At 32.6% G+C, this 17674-nt stretch overlaps 1 protein-coding gene across 1 annotated transcript; it reads left to right on the top strand.

Moving 5' to 3' along the window:
• Positions 1 to 2080: 2080 nt before the first annotated feature.
• Positions 2081 to 9374, top strand: LOC148271011 (uncharacterized). Its single transcript, XM_088241929.1, has 5 exons — positions 2081 to 2468; positions 4528 to 5074; positions 6122 to 6568; positions 6793 to 7029; positions 8234 to 9374. The coding sequence occupies exons 1-5, from the start codon at positions 2343 to 2345 to the stop codon at positions 8446 to 8448; spliced, it is 1572 nt and encodes a 523-aa protein (XP_088098055.1). The 5' UTR covers positions 2081 to 2342; the 3' UTR covers positions 8449 to 9374.
• The last annotated feature ends 8300 nt before the right edge of the window (positions 9375 to 17674 follow it).

The following is a 17674-nucleotide window of genomic DNA, read 5'->3' as shown; positions in this document are numbered from 1 at the left end:
GTAAAAACCATCATAATAACCATGTAATGTGCCGACCATGTCCGACATCAAAATTTGAAGGTTGAGACTGAACTTGGTAGGAGCAGGTTCATAACAATCTAACCCTACTTTACCACCGTACAACTTCAAATAATATTAAATAACAATAAATTATTCTAAAACTTACCCATGAAAGCTGTCGGCATTACTTTTACAGTAAATTTGCGAATATTTCACAGGTTTTGCAACTCTATCAACACTCAAAATATTTTCAAGGTCTCGCAATAAACAATGACTATAAATGTCATAAAACAAGTCAAAGTTTTCTCGTCGAAATCACTCTGTGTAGAAAAGATTCGTCAATTTAAAACAATAAAATAAACTAATAATCCCTCCAACAATCACAAACTTGAGTTAAAATAAGATGACGAATTCTCAGCGAACGACGTCACAGAATTTTGTTTTCAACATGGCCACTCAATACATTGAATGCTCTACACCGATATACCTATAATACAGGTCGTTCTTCGTTCTTGACAAGAATAGTGATTACATTGCGGCTGGGTATGTAAAATAAAGTAAACGTAGTATTTCATTCATTTGACGAGTAAACTAAATCTTTGATTTCGATTGACTCTTTTTACAAAGTGCACAATACTATCTTCCAAACTATTCTCTCACAGAGTAAACTACTACACTGGCAAAATGTTATCGCCAAATGTGGCGATTAATTTTGACGTTTCGTAAAATATTTATATAAAACTAAAATAGTAAATAATGTAAACAATATAATATACCTAAACAGTTATGGCGTAATATAAAATAAAATTTGTTTTAATATGGTCAATTAACATAACGTGTTGTGATGTGCTTACAATTACAATGGTTTGTTATTAAAATTTTGACGATCATAAAAATAATATTCCGTAGAATTAGTAATATTCTAAAATCTGTATGGTTTTCCACGTTCTATCACTACTTTTCGTTTTCATTTTATACCCAGTTCCTTTATTCTTACATATTCATTCGCAGCACATACGGCATGCCTGTAAAATCATCTCCACATACCTACACCATTCACACTAAAATAATTAGATATCTAGGCTCTTATTTCACTTCATCCATCCTTTCTTTCCATTTTATATCTTAAATGCTTTCATTAGGTTATTATTTTATTTTAGTAGGTAGATTTAAATATAGCTATAAACTTGCCCGTATGTACATCTATCTAAATTTATAAAATTTAATAAAATTACAATTTTTAAATAAATGTTTGTTGACATTAAGTATTTTACATTGTTTACCGGCCTGCAATACAATATTATATTATTTGACTTATCTACAATAGGTACCTAAATCCATTAAGGGTATTGTAAATTGTAATAATGTAAGTTTTTACATCATTTAGTTTATTATTAAACGAACGAAACACGGATTACTACTACCATTACGCCATTTCTCCAAAGAGGTAGGCAGAGAGAATGGATTTGATTTATTCCCGTTTTTTTTATTTTTTAACACAAAAAAAATATATTTGTGTTTGTATAATTCGCCAAAATAATTTTTTTTTAAATTGGCCTATTTTTTTATAGTCGTAAATTGCCGTGTTAGAGTGGTAAGGTGGGATTCAAACATCAGACCTCCTTATTTGGGGTCCGTGAAACTGTAACTACGGGTCGTAACCTGTTTTAATATTGTTTGTTTTGTTTTTTTATTATTATAAATTAATTTTGTAGAGAACATATTATGAAGATTGTAAACGTAAATGCAAGCATATGTTTCATAAAACATCAAAAAAAATATTGTGCACGTGTCATGTTCCAAAATAAATCGTGAATCGGGGTAAAACTTTTTAAAATACAGAATACAAGTTTTAAATTGTTTTCAACATACATCAATATGCTTGTTTATTATGTAAATTAATTATTATGCAAAATAAGTTTGATCTGAGTACAGAAAAAAAAAACATGATAAAATTTAAGATGTGTACTACAAGCCCCGTTATCTTTACATTAAATAAGGTTTTTATTCATATGTTAAGGTATAGAAATAAGTTATTTTATCTACACTAATTTATATATATCGTTTTTCGTTTTTCTGTGCTTCGTCTGTCATTTTTATTTAAAAAAAGAGGCAGTTTGCTAATTCGTTTCAATTTCGTATTTACTATGAAATTAGTTATCAGAATCAGTCAATTCGCTACAACTAGCTTAATGGTTCATTTCGCTGGACCCTGTTAGGAACTAATTCTTCCTATTAGTTTGGTGCGATTTGTATATTCCAGTATTAGGTTGCTATATCGTAGCGTGGTGAACATCTTTTCACGCTGTAGAATATTTTCACCACTAATCTAACTATTTACTATGATCGGCAACAGTCAAACACTAAACTTTAATAAAATTTGTCGACTGTGTTGCGGAGATGGATCGACTCTCTCTGTTTTTAAAGTTAATATTCATAAAAAAATTACCGCGTGTACTGGCATTCAGGTATTTCTATTATTTTATTTGTCAACATTTTACCATGTGTTTTCACATCTCCCTGTACATTTTTTCGGTAGATTCTACTCGATTTTATTTAGCGTTAATTTTATAATAGACCCTAAGCGACTGGAAAAATTAACATTGGGTTTAAATGATATATCGCATCTTACTGGAAAATAATATATCGTCGGTGATACTGCAATACCGCATAACCAGTTTATTTTAAAATGTTCTTCTGAAATAAATTCGTTGTAGCGACTAAGAATCATTAGTTTTAAATGATTGCTCTTTTTACTCTAAACAATGTGATACTCCAGCGGTATTTTTCGTTGGTTAAAATCGTAAGTAGTATATCAACAGAACGCTTTTTAGGATCCCCCTGCCTAAAAATTCAATTGTTACTTGGTATTCCATTATCACTGACAGTATTTATTATAAGGGCTATATTACTTTTTAATTAACCAATATTATTATGCTTCAAATTAACTTTTACCTTATCAATATCTTTATTTTTTAGGTGATACCTTGCGTGTTGGATTTGTTCCGACGTTTCAAATCCGTATAAAATCCAACACACAGGGTATCACCCTAAAAAGATACATATTGAAAACAGTGACCGTGAAAACCTTTGCACCTATTTAACTTTTACTTAACCTTGCAAATATTTTTATGTCGTTGGATCCCTATAATTTGTATTATTTTTAACAAATGTAAAAGTTGGATGGTGCCTAAAGTGATATTTTTGTAAAAAAATATCACCAAGGGTGCATTACACTGAAAGGGCGTGATTTTAAAGTACGAAAGCATTTTAGCCAATACCATATACGCCGCTACAAGGGGTTTAAGGAGTGTGTTTGAAGTGTCGGTAAGCTGCGACAATATTATGTACTACAAGAGTTTAGACTAGTGCACTAGTGACTTCATACACTAATATTGTACATCATGCTGCTGTAGCTTCAGACACTTTCCACTTCTCCATCGCAATACAAAAAAAAACATTGTTTGTTTTTCTTTATGGCCATGTTTGTGATCTTCACTTCATTGACTTGATATGTGGAGACACATTTACACATTTGAAGTGTCTGTTAATAATAAATTTGAAAAATATTTATTATCATATTTTTATGTTTTACTACTACTACTGCTACCATCATGCTATTTCCCCTTTGGTGTAGGCAGAGAGGATAGACTGCCACACACGTCTATTCTGACAGATTCCTAGTTTCTTCTACATCCATACACTTTGTCATAAATGCCATTCGGTTCTGTCTGCTTTTGACATGACCAGATGTAAGATTTTGGTTTCTTTATCTGTTCATGCCACGTCTTCCTTGGGCGTCCTCGCCCTACGCTGCCGTTCACTCTTGACATATATGTCTTTTTTACTAATCTTTCATCATCCATTTGTTCTACAAGACCAAACCATCTCAGTGACCCTTTCTTAATCTTCACAGCTTTCCGCATTTGAACTACGATCAAATTGTTGTATTGTCACACTGTCCTGTTCTGCGCCATCAAAACTGTTCACAGGGCAATATTGTCCTGTCTATTGTATTGTCTTCGTGTGAACTCTCCTTTACACCAAGTAAACAATATAAGTTTCTTCAAAATGAAATTGAAAACATGCTTGAAACATCAAACACATTTTTATTTTGTGTTTATTGGACTAAATAATAAAGATATTCTTTATTTATTTATTAAACACCCAGAAGGCTCTTTCAATAAACAGTTTAAATGTACATAAAGTAAATATATATATATATATATATATATATATATATATATATATAGCAACTTACCTATCTGACATATAATTATAAAAATAATTTCAATGATTACATTCAGTAGTACGTAGTTGTAAACATAATAAGTAAAATGTTGTAAAATTAATGAACTGCCATGCCAGAAGCAATTGTGGGATTTGGAATATTCATTAATAATTGTAAATTTAGTGATTCAAGAATGTTTTTGGATTCCAAATAAAAAAATAATTTAATAAGCATTTTAGCTTTAATATAATAAATATTTTACTCTGTACTCATTATTTGTTTATTCCAATTTATAGGTTTGGCAAAATGATGGAATGCCACATCAGATATGCAAGAAATGTATTGCCAAACTGCATATATCCTTTCAATTCAAGAAACAGTGCGAAAAGAGTGATTTCCGACTACGCCAATATAGGCTGACTGGCAAAACTGGTGAGAAAAAAACAGATAAGCAAGTAGAGGAGTTGGAATTACAAGAAGAAAGCGTTAGTCACACTGAACCGGCTCCCGATCCTCTTCCACCAGAATTACCAACACTTCCGATAGAATATTCATATAATGACCAATTGCCGCTGTCAGACAATAGACATTACGATTCCCTACAAAACCTGAATTTGGGAGCCTACGACCTTCCCATCGAGCCGCAGTTTATATTCAATGGCTCCAGTATTCTGGCCAACATGACCAATGTCAACATACCGCTACAGGGAAATGTTCATATGCCATCCAACTACAATATACAGTGCCTCAACAATTCTAATTTCCAGAATTCCTTTTCCATCCACTCACTCGGACAGCCTTCTGGAATTCCTACTCAAGTACTCACTCTCGAGAACCCATCAGGTAAGATAATATTTTCTGTAATTCTTTCAATAATGCGTTAGAAGATGTAGAATGAGCGGCCTATGTATGACAATTATTATTTTCTCTCTCCCATCGCATGGAAAATGGCACATTTGTTTTTAGTTAATTTTTAATCGTCTTTATTCAGAAAAAGCTATTCAATTACAGTACAATGTTATGCATGTATTTATAAACTATATATTTTAACATTTTCCATCATGTAAATCAATATGGAGAATGATGTCTTGGATTAAAGTTTTTTTCAATTATGTTTTAATAAATATTTATTTAGGTTATTAGCTACATATTACTTATAAATTTGAACTTTTCGTTAACCCTGTTCAAAGGAGTACTGTGTAGTGTTCAAAATTTAAAAACGTTTTTTAAATGAATTTAATTCTAATTTTGGAGACACAGGCATTTCTATTAATGAAAGACAGATATTAAATTTGAGATACGCCAAGACACCACTCTCCTTGCCAATAATGCAGACATAAGTGAACTTTTCTCTGTACCATAAAATATGAGCAATTATTTTGCCCTTGAAATAAACAGGGAAAATACCAAAATTAATAAATTAATTAAATAACCTACCTCGATTAAAACAAAAGGAGAATATACCTGAAATAACTAAAATAGGAAATTGCTAGGTCGTAAATGGATATTCATCAGGGCTCAATGACAGTTAGCGGGTTTATTGCCATATAGTAATCATTTCTCCCAAGCAACCAATAAAATTGAATCCAAAATATTTTTATTGATGAAATCATTGAAATTTTAATAACATGCTAATCATAATATCACTAACTTTTTGTCTCTGTGAGAGGCCTCTAGCTGAAGGCTTTGTAAAACTTTTGAATGTGAATGATGAATGTATATACAACCAATAACAAGTCTCCATTCTCTTTTGGAATGTATTTGCCATTAAATTCAATCAGTTTTTTTTAGTGTGTTGTTTCAATATGTATAGGAGTAAAAATATTACGTATCAGAATTGAATCATAAAATTTCAAGTAGATCTTAATAATATGAGTTTTTAACAAATAGTTCCAGATTCTGAAGTGGATATTGGCGATGATATTCAGCCATACAATGAGCAAATTGAAGAAGAATTGATACCCGAAGAGAAAAAAGAGCCGAAACCTGCTTACATATTCCATAAAATGGGTTGCCTTAAAGTGCGCTCCAAGAAAGATATTGAAGATAATCGTTGTCCCATTTGTAACAAGGCTTTTGATTCCAACGGAAAACTCACTAGGCATATGAAGACGCACGGAGACAAGCCATTTAAGTGCAAAATATGTAAAAAATCCTTCGCTCACCACGGGAATTTTAAAGTACATATGAGAGTTCACAATGATGAGCGGCCTTTCTCGTGTACCATGTGCCACAAAACTTGCAGGCAGCAACAGGACCTAGATAAGCACATGAGGACACACACCGGAGAAAGACCACATGTTTGCTCCACCTGTGACAAAGCCTTTGCCACCTCTAGTAAGTAAAACTATTATACAATGAAGAAGTTCAGTGGTTTTAAAAAAAATATATTTGCTAGCATGTTTACTGCCAACCTCAAATGCTTAAAACTCACTAATGGGCGAAGCTGGAGCGGATTGAAATATTCTTCCCAACCCCAACTCCCGATTTCCGAAGTTGACAGTGAACCTGTTAATAGGCTATCAAACTAACCAAAAATTTATTTTTGTCTATGCTTCCAGGCAATTTAGTTGTACACGAGCGAACTCACTCTGGAATTAAACCTTATGTATGTTCTGTGTGCCAGAAGGGTTTCTGTCAGTCCAACGAGCTCACTAAACACATGAGAACTCATACGGGAGAGAAGAGCCACAAGTGCCCCAAGTGTGAGAAGGGTTTCAATGGTTCCTCCACTCTCATAGTCCACATGCGCTCCCATACCGGCGAGAGGCCATATGTCTGCACTATCTGCGGCAAAGGTAACAGCCTTAAAAGCATTTTATTATAGTCGAATAATAGAGAGAGGGATTGATGTGAACATGGTGTCAATTTGTTAATTGACCTAACACTGCTTTTGTTTTTTATGCTGTATGTAAAAGGAAATTTGAAATCAGATTCCATCGTATTATAGGTGTCCTAGCAACTTTTATGATTTTTACATAACCTTTGAATGCTCACGCAGAATAGAATCACGCATGGAAGGTTCCGGCTTCGATTCCCGGTGAGAACATAAAAATTAAATGCAATTTTTCTCAAGCCCCGGTGTTCTGTACTGTAATTCACCACTAATTAGGCATTCTGGTCTGTTGTGATGTAATAAAAAGTACAAATACAAAATGCCACCAAAAAATATCCTGCTGAAAAACTTCTACATAATCAAGTAATTGCTTGAATTATTTAAAAAAAAATCCTAAATATTCTTTTTTAAAGTCCTAATCTTTTTTCAATAACATTCCTTGCAATGACAACATTCTTACTGGTGAGTTTGGCTCTATAGGACTGTATAGATGTGTTGATTATTTTTAGTACTATCATCATTACATTTTCCTGATATATATTTCAGCTTTTTCCACATTCATACATCTTGTCATACATGCTCTTCGGTTGTGTCTGCTTTTGACATGACCAGACTTGAGACTTTTGTTTATCTGATCATGCCATGTTTTTCTTGGTCGTCCTCGTCCTACATTACCGGTCATTCTTGCCATATTTGGCGACAGGATGTGGCGAATAGCACTAATAATTTTTAAGCTTCCCTTGCCAGCTCTGGATATTATTTTTTATCTTCATCCAAAAGACACCAATTTAATGGGAATAAAATTCCATTTTAAACAGTCTTATAAGAATTTGAGACGGCCCGCTGTGCTCGCTCCTACCGTGCAATTTATTTCTCGATTGATTTATCCCATACTCTTTCTGAATTATTTTTTTTTAACGTGTGTACCATATTTGTTATAATCTTTCACACTTTCAATGCAGCAGCAAGGCTTATTACGGGAGTAAAAAAATATTCTCACATCTCACAACATCTTCGAAATTCGCACTGGTTAAAAAGGCCAGAGAGAATAAAATACAAGCTTTTCTGGACAGTATTCAAATCCTCATTCCCCTGGCGTATTGTAAAATTAAATAAAATTATATATTGTGAATATTAAAAAATATGGTCTCTTTTCCTTCTTTTAGGTTTCACGCAGTCATCAGGTCTAGCGGCGCACGCGCGCAGTCACACAGGGCAATGCGGGTACACGTGCGCACGCTGTCCTCGCGCCTTCCCATCTATTGCGGAGAGGCGTAGACACCAGGCTGCGCACGGCGTAGCGCTGTTCCCATGCCCCCATTGCCACCGTCGCTTCACGCGCACAGGAGACTTGCTGCGCCACTCACGTGTGCACGACTAGGTTAATCCTGTAAGGTACAAACATCTCCCACGTTTAGACTGCACTGAGGAATTTATAACTTAAGGTTTTTAAGATTTGTAATGAAAAATTTGCTCAATTTGAATGTGTAATATTTCAAACTAAATATTTTATTTATTGTGCATACCCACAAAATATTTTTATGATTCTCCTGTTTTTTCGCATAGTTTAATTAAAAAAAACAATTTGATTCTTAATCAAATTTAATGTAATTTCTTAGTTACATGCCGTTACTAGTCTGGTCACTTATTGATCTCTTATGTAAAATTTAAGAGACATATTTGATTGATAGAGTTTAAGAAATCTTCTTTTGAAATAAGAATATTTATTTGTTTTCGTATTATATTATAATAAGAACGCTAATTTATTAATTTTTTGGTTGTACATAAATTGAGTTGTAGGGTTACAAAACCAACTCTGCAAGCTGTTTTTTCTTTCGAGTAAACAAAATAGGACACACAAGTAACACAATGAAACGTGATATTTGACTCATGGAAGTATTATTTTGTTGATTATTATCTCCTTGTTTATTCCAGCTTTCCGGAAACAATTCTTTATAGTAAGGTCTGTTATTTCACCCCATGCCTCAACAGTATAATGCATTTCGTCTAAAATAGACACTTTTTTTGGGGTCCTCACCTCGTGATAATAACTTATTTACTAAGATCTTTCGGTAGTGGTGCTTGAATGCACGGATTATCCCCAAATCCAGCGGTTGCAGTTCACTCGTACAGTTAGGTGGAAAAAATGCCAACTTAACGTTCCTCAGTGCCAGGTTTGTGGGGTGAGCGCAGGGGCACCTATCGAGGAATAACAAAATTTTGCGATTTCTTACTTCCATCAAAGCGGGACTGGTATACCAGTTATCGCACCATAAATTATGACCATTTCCAAAATAGTCCGATAACAGTGTGGTAACTACAGCACCTGTAATACCGAGACCGTGCGTATTATCGATTTCAGTTTCAGCTCCGACGTATATAATAAAATCGAGAATAAAACCCGTTGTAACGTCGCACAGAACAAACATTTTTATGCCAAACCGGTGACGTTTCGAAGGGATGTATTGTTAAAATAATAGACGACCTTTGAAAACAATAATGCTTTCGTCGATACATAGATTTTAATGAGGCATCATAGTTGCTTTAAAAATTGTTCTGGTATGGTCAAGAAGAAATCTTATTTTATAAAGTTTGTCAGTCGGTGTTTGGACATAACTATCACTAAAATGTAGCATTTGCAACAATAATTGTTACCTGTTTCTGGGCATCGTCATTCCAAAAAACAGAGTGTGAAGTATAAAGTTTGTACTCCAATATTCTTCTATCGTCAAACGCTTAGTCCTCGTCATTGCGAAAGTTATAGCCGTGAAAACATACATTTCCGAAACTGTTGTGTCCACCCATTTGTGAATTCTCGCCTTTTCCGTAAAATCGACAGTGCTCATTTTGTACTGATAAAACTTATTGGATTCGTTAACTATGTTTGTCATAATTTCGCTATTCAAAAAAGTCTAGTTCTACGGAATCTTCAGTTAACATTGTATTAGGATTAATACCTGATGCGAAATCATCGAATTCGTGTATTATAGGTACAAAAGGGCCTGCAATCCACGAGGCGTCATCACCTTCCTCGACAGTGATTTTAGTATCGAAATCATAGTTATCGGGTTCAACAGCTTCAGTACTATTTTCACTCTCAGTCATTTCAAAATCTGAGTTATTATGAGAATTTTAGATTAGAATTAGTTGAATTAATTTTTGAAGATTTAAGATTATCAAAATAGTATATAAAATATGACAAAAATATTGAATTGAAAATAACTTCATTTTAAATACAGGTAAACTCACAAGTCACAAGATGCATGATGTTTTCTTTTCCGTCTTCTTCTTCTTCTTGATCAGGGAAGGATGAAGAATGCTGGAATGTCTCGTTTGCTGACTGCTCCAGAACTCAGGGACTTCTGGCTGCACCGGAAACCTGGAGATGTTGCTGATGTTCGTCTTCCATATATTCTCCGCCGAAAAGAGATGGCATGCTTTGATACCATGTAGGACTCGTTCACGCAGTGATACATAAAATAATATAGTCTTCGTTCTTCTTCTTCTTGTTGTTGTTGATCTGTGGTTCGATTTTTAGATGGGTTTCTTCCTTTTAAACCATAATGGACCGTATGAGAGTTTCACTCAAGTTTGCGAATACGATTCGGAAACCAGAAATTGTCTAAAGTCGTCAAACTGTCAGAGTTTCTTTCTTCTGCACGTTGATGACGATGATCCCGCACCGCAGCCACCAATTTTTCCTCTCTCTACTGTTATGTGCCGATGTAGTGTAGCACACAGAGATTGAATATTCCAAGTCCAACAGATCAATTGAGAAGACACGAAGATGTTGTATATTAATTTTATTATTTAAAAGACATTACAAGAACCATTTTACTGTTACACTTGAAAGCTACCGTGTATATTAAAACTAAGTATTACGTCAGAGGGACGTAGTAACCACGAGAGACTACATTTCTAATTCATCCTCCAAAGACTGCATATGGATTTATATAATACAAGTTATGGTCTTTTGGAGGGGTAGGTTTGATACAAAAAATAGGTACATTTATTCTTCTCACGCTATATCCTGAGATTTACGCAAAATAATATTTCACACACGTTAAAACATATGGTTTTCAAGTGCATATGATAAACGACCCTTTTCAATAAAAATACATGATTTCTGCATTCCTTAAGATGTTAATGCATCAGAATTCTAAGTATATTTCATTCTGCGAAGAACGTTATTTCTCCCACCAGCTTACTAATCACAAAATGTGCCCTTTGTACGTGGTTAATCCATAACACTTTAAGGATTTTAGTAATCTATATAAGTTATCGTTGTTTTTAATCCCTATCATAAAGTTCTAACTAGACTGATGCTGACGTCATAATTCCCAAAAGAGTAAATGAATTCGGGAACTGCTTGTTGCACTTAACCGCCAGTGGTATAAAACATTTTCAAAACATACAAATTACTTATTCGACGGGTTATTATTTATTTTCCTACCTATTTCAGCCCTACGGAAAATTTACAAAATATGTTTTCTTACGTGCGGTAAAAATTTGATCATTAAATTGTACAGCAAAGTTTCTTGAAAATGAATAAAAAATAATAAATATTTTAATAAAAACGAACTACTTTGAACGACGTCACTTGTTCATATGAATCAACCAATGATAAGAGAGTTGTGGGAGATTTCCGGTTTGCTAATCGTTAATGGACCAATTAACAGAACTAACCGAGAAGAAGCGGAAGAGAACTTGTGACGCCACACGCGGATTAATTTCAGATATACAAAACTTTAAAAAATCGTAGCGCTGATAATACGATACATAAAAATTAAAGAAAAAATAGCTTTGTTTAGATGTCTATTAACAAATATTTTTTTTTTTTTAAAACCACTAAACTTCCCCATTATAAATTTACTTATGATGTTTAAATTCACGGAGTTTTAAAAAAAAGAGAAACGACTAAACACAGAAAACTTCTAGCTAGTCGGGACCTAAAACAGTGAATTTTTTTTACATTGCAAATACAGTAAAAAAAAAAAATCAGTGTTAAAATTTAGAATTTTTAATCACTTATATAATATTTGAGGAAAATAATTATATTCTGTGTTTTCCCCACTATTATACCCGATCCAGTGATTACAAAAATATTGATGTATTTCCGTAACGAATAACTAATTGAATACTTTACCTTTCATATAATAAATCTCATCTAGTGAAGTCTCTATATCACTGCAAAACCCCGTAATTAAGAATATAAACAAATAAGTAAAGAGCCATAAAACATAAAAATAATTCACCAGTAACCTAATGTTTGTCAATTAGGACATTTGAATATTGAAAAATCATTTGTTGATTTATTATAATGGGTACCTACAGTAATGGGAAATAAATATGTGTTAGCTGTTCATTAGGTAGTAATTATTATTCTGCAAGCAATTCTCAGCGCAAGTACCTATGGCCCGCTGTATTGCTGTAATCTGTAGCTAACTTTGTGGTCAATAACCATACAATTGTTTTTCTCTGTATGGGCAACTCTATTGGGTTATTACTCTAAGGCTTGTACCAACCGTACATATTGCAAGGATCTCGACATAATTTGTGCATCTAAAGTACATAGTTTTATCACAAATTCATCTGAGAGATGGTATTTCTACAGCATTTTGACACCAGATGAGGAAGTTCAGTAGTTTTTAATTTTATTTTTTATTTGATAATGGACTGTTAACTTCTACCAAAAATTTAGTTTACTTTTTGGACTTAGCTTGAATTGAAGGAAGTAGGTTTGTAAATTTAAAACATGCCATTTTGTCTTCGCTTTTTAATTTATGTAAACAGATACAATTCAAGTTTCCATTATTTTCAAAATATTTTATAACAATTAATATATTTACATACTGTTTTAAACCATTTAAAAAAAATCACACTTTATAAAAAAGAATAAGCTACATAATAGTTTTATCAGTTTAAAATTAATTTGGATAGAAAAAATATAAAAAAACAAACAGCATAAACAGTGCTTACATTTTACATAAAACATAATTTACATTTAAGCATTTTTGTATTTAAACATAATATATTATATTTGAACAAAGTTATCATCAAATAAATTTATAAAGAAAAAACCTAGAAACCAAATATTTTTCTTAATAAATCAAAAACAAAAATAATTCTTACAATGTGACAAAACATACACAAATACTTAAACAATTATTTACAATATTTACTGAAGAAAATTTATCATGAAAAAACCTAGACACTTAATGTTTTTCTTAATAAATCAAAAACAAAAATAATTCTTACAATGTAACAAAACATACCCAAATACCTTGTCAATTATTTACAACATTTTAAATGTTTTACCAAGCAAGCCCCATGAAGTCCTTTTTCACAAATTACGCATATAGTACGAGATCTTTTAACAGGACCGCCATTCTTCCTGCTGCATACAACGCAAGCTTTTTCTTTGCGTTCTGGCAGTTTCCGAATTCCATGAGGCACATTTTTATGAAACTCAGGAGCAGATGAATTGTTTTTTTCTCGCAGCCAATCAATTTCAATTGTTTCGATGATTTTTGAAATAAATTTATATCTTGAAATTACATTAGATTTGCGTGTATTTTCTTTATATATTATGTATGAATTCAAAATCATCCTCGATATAATGTTGAACACAACTTTTTTCCAATATTTTACTGATCTGCGTTCATCTGAATAACAATAATTCATCATGAAGTGTCCACACCGCCTCATATATTTATTGTATGTATTTATAATAGATGGCTTTGTTATTGTTCGAATTTGATCGCATTTAGTTTTAGTACAGGTAATGTTTTTTGCCTCTTCGGAGGTAGATAACAATAGCACTGGTTTTCTTTGAGTTTTTTGTTCTCAATACCCCGTAGTTAAAATGTCTTTATTTCTGTAGTTTTGGAAGTTTTTATCGGCATTAGTTTTTTAACTTCGTCTGGAATTCTTTTTCTATTTTTTCTTAATGTTCCCGTTATATGGGTTCCCAGTTTATGAATTATCATAATTACATACAAAAAAAACTATCATAATTATGTTGTTTCATTAATAACTATTAAAACAATGCTGCTGTACGAGTTCATTTTTGTTTGTTTTTATTTTCAATTAAGGAAGGGTTTACAACCGCTGTACGACAATGTGATGCGGGCGGCACGAGTTGTCTATCTTGCTCACTCCATTGGGCTTGAGTTAGAAATTTATGAAACGGAAGATTTTTCTTGGAATTGCTATTAATTTTTAAAACAAAAGTGTGTTTGGAAAACAACATATTCGATAACATATTTTTTTAATGTATAATTCATAGGATTTCTAATAAAATAAATAAAACAACTTTGTTTTTAACCACTAATTTTTATTTTCCACCGACCGATTTCAAAGCGAACAAGCTTCTTCGTCAAGGTTTACGTAACTAATGAATTGATTCCTTTTTTATTTTTTATCATGTTCACTAAATATATTTATACATATACTAAATACATTTATACATAGGATTTCTGATTAGATTCTTGAAAAACTGCGTAGCAGTCTAAGGGTTGCTAATTTATTTATTTTTTAAACAAACAAGCTAAATAGCTTGTTTGTTCAGAATTATTTCCTGACAATATATGTATTTTCTGTACTTAACATAGCGATTGCGCTTAGTCTATTTTCGCTCATAGAGTTTCTTAAAAAGGTCTTAATTCGCTTTAGTGTCGAAAAACATATTTCACTCTCACTGGAATTACACAAATAAACTTAAGTATTTTAATTGCGAAAATATTTCATCAAAATTATTTCTTAAAAGAAAATTTTTAAGTAAAACCGCACTCTTAGCGCTCTGCAAATCGTCATATTGATAAAATACTATTGATTCATTTTTTAATTTTGTAATATCTTTTCATTAGACCTTTTCAGTAAATTCACTCGTGTTATCGGAAAATTGTGTTTAAATTCGGCGTACTTAATGTCATTAAATAGTGTTCATATAATGAGATGGTCGGTGAATTGAAATCTTTACTCTATTTCTGTTAAAATTGTATCGCAGACCTCAATGGCAATATTAACGTTTTTATTATCGAACCTTTGTTTTGAAACAGTCGGTATTGTATTTGAAGTGAAAGAGCAAATCATATTTCTGATTTTCAAAATATGGTTTTTAAAGTCTTCAATATGTTTGGAGATTGAAACATCATCTATGTTCCTTTTCTGCATTGAAATAGAATTTGGCAATGAGACATGATATAATAAAAATAATTGAACCAATACAAAAATGCATATTTTTCGAGATTGCGTATTACATTTTGTGCTTGGCTTATTGTGTTTGTATCATGTTCTACTTCTACAATCTGTTTCAAGCACCTCAGAATATCTTCTTTATGAGAATAGACAGTTAAAATACTCTTGGCATTAAAACACCATCTAGTTGGACCAGCTTTTGGTAGTCGAATTTTAACAACTTCATCTTTAAATGTGAGTGAGAGTTTTAACTCTCGTTCATTTTGGCGATCTTAAGAAAATCACAGAATGTCTGAATTGTTATGGTGGAGGCCTTCTGCAGAGTAAGATTTAACTGATGCTGTAGCAATGAATGTATTGGGAACGCGAATATTGCTCTTTTATTTTGGCCTGTACTCCTCCATTTTTTCCACTCATGACTGCAGCCCCATCATAGCTTTGTGCTATGAGCCGTCGAGGTTGTACTTCCAAAATGCGTAGTCCTCTTAAAATCTCGTCACGTAATCCCGCTGCAGTACAGATATCCTGGTTTATGAATTTCCAAAAGCGCTCACAAATTGAATTTTGTCTTTTATATAACTCAATACAAAAACCGTTCGTGTTTTTGTAGACGTATCAGTTGTTTCGTCTACTTGAATTGCCACATAATCAGAATTATTTTCATCATCAGTAGTCTAATCAGTAGTTTAATCAGTAGAATACTTTTTGGTTGATCGTCAGTTGATTTGACGTCGGCCTTTCAACGACGCAAGGAACCGCATTTAGACAGGTGTCAAACTAAAAATGAATTATTATTTTCACCAGACGATGAAAGAATTTAAATTAACTATTATTTGTGAGTAAAAATGATTTAAGTATGTTAAAAAAAGAACTTGTGTAGGAATATATGGAAAATGGAATTTTTTAGAAGTGAGTATTTTTTTTATGGTAAGATACTATGTTTTATGAGATTACGATTATGTTTCACTCACATATTCCTGGGACGATTTCATCTCGACTTTTCGTTGCCCGACTATGCGGTTTTTAAAAAAGAAAAAAAAGGATTGTAAAATAAACGTTTAAGAATTCGGGGTCACCATTTGTGGTTATAATGAGAAAGATATTCCCGAATACATTGCAGTTATTTGTTAAGTAAACACTGGTTACTTCCTGTATTTCATACGGAAGGAATGTACAATAGCAAACACTGATGAAGAGCTCGCGGTCAGGCGACACTGTCGAGATAAAATGTAACGAATTCTGCCGATTTGCGGTGATGTAGAATCGCGCAGATCGTTACACGACAGTGTCGCCTGACCGCGAGCTCTTCATCAGTGTTTGCTATTGTACATTCCTTCCGTATGAATACAAAGGAAAAAAAAAAAAAACAAAAAAAAAAAAAAAAAAAAAAAAAAAAAAAATAAAAAAAAAAAAAAAAAAAAAAAAGAAAAAAAAAAAAAATTTAAATGAATGCTTCTGTGTTGTCCGGTCCGTTGATTCATCGATTATTGAAGAAAAAAAAATTCCTTCAGGTCGGTACATAAATTTTCAAACTTCTCCCTTCCAGTAACGTTTTTAATTATTGCTCGGGTTTTTGTTCTTGCACATGTTATTTATTTTTTTTAGCCATTTCCGATTCGGGCATATTTGTTTTACTAATGGCACTAAGTGAGCCATAGTGTTGAATGAAATATTATGCTCAGCAATAAAAACTGCCAATCTAATCTCAACTGCGAAATACTTTTTTACTAATATGTACTAAAATTTCATTGTAAAAAAAACACAAAAAAAAGGCGTATATGTAAATAAATTATGAAAAGTTATGTTAAAATAATTTGTTTGTATGACAGGTATTAAAATCTTATACTGCTTATAAATCTTGTCTCACCTTTTATTGTTGCATCTTCAATAACTTTATTAGTATTGCATATTGAAGTGATCAAAGGCTGCATTGAACTATCTTTAATGGATGCCCTTTCTGAGTACTACTTTTTTATGTTGCGTCTTTCTTTACAATTTGTTAGAGCTATCATTTTCGCACTGTTAGAGCTATCATTTTTGGTCAGTTATCACAGTATTTTTATCGTCAAACAAATAATCAGTTCAATTTTGAAGCAGTTAATTAGCTGTTGGAAGGTAGCGGGCGTTACAGTTGTGGACAACCGCCATCTTTGTAAATCAGTACAATCTGAATAGGGTAAAAAAGGACGTTTCGTCTCCTCGGTTCGCACAGCAATTTGGCAAAAACCTGCTCGTAGATCTTTGGTACACATCTACTTTGATCGTTTTGCCGCGTGCAGCAAATTGTCCATCCTTGGTAAAGGGCATCCTAGTATACACAGCATTCTGCCTCCATCCTTTTAACGCACCATTACCACTGGCGCCGCCCACGGTGACTGATTCTTCTACAAGTCTGTGCACTTACATTT

This window comes from Micrasema longulum, unplaced genomic scaffold (assembly GCF_059751315.1).
Source record: "Micrasema longulum isolate JH-2025_06_02 unplaced genomic scaffold, ASM5975131v1 h1tg003172l, whole genome shotgun sequence".
NCBI lineage: Eukaryota > Metazoa > Arthropoda > Insecta > Trichoptera > Brachycentridae > Micrasema > Micrasema longulum.
This window is presented reverse-complemented; position numbering and strand designations above follow the sequence as displayed.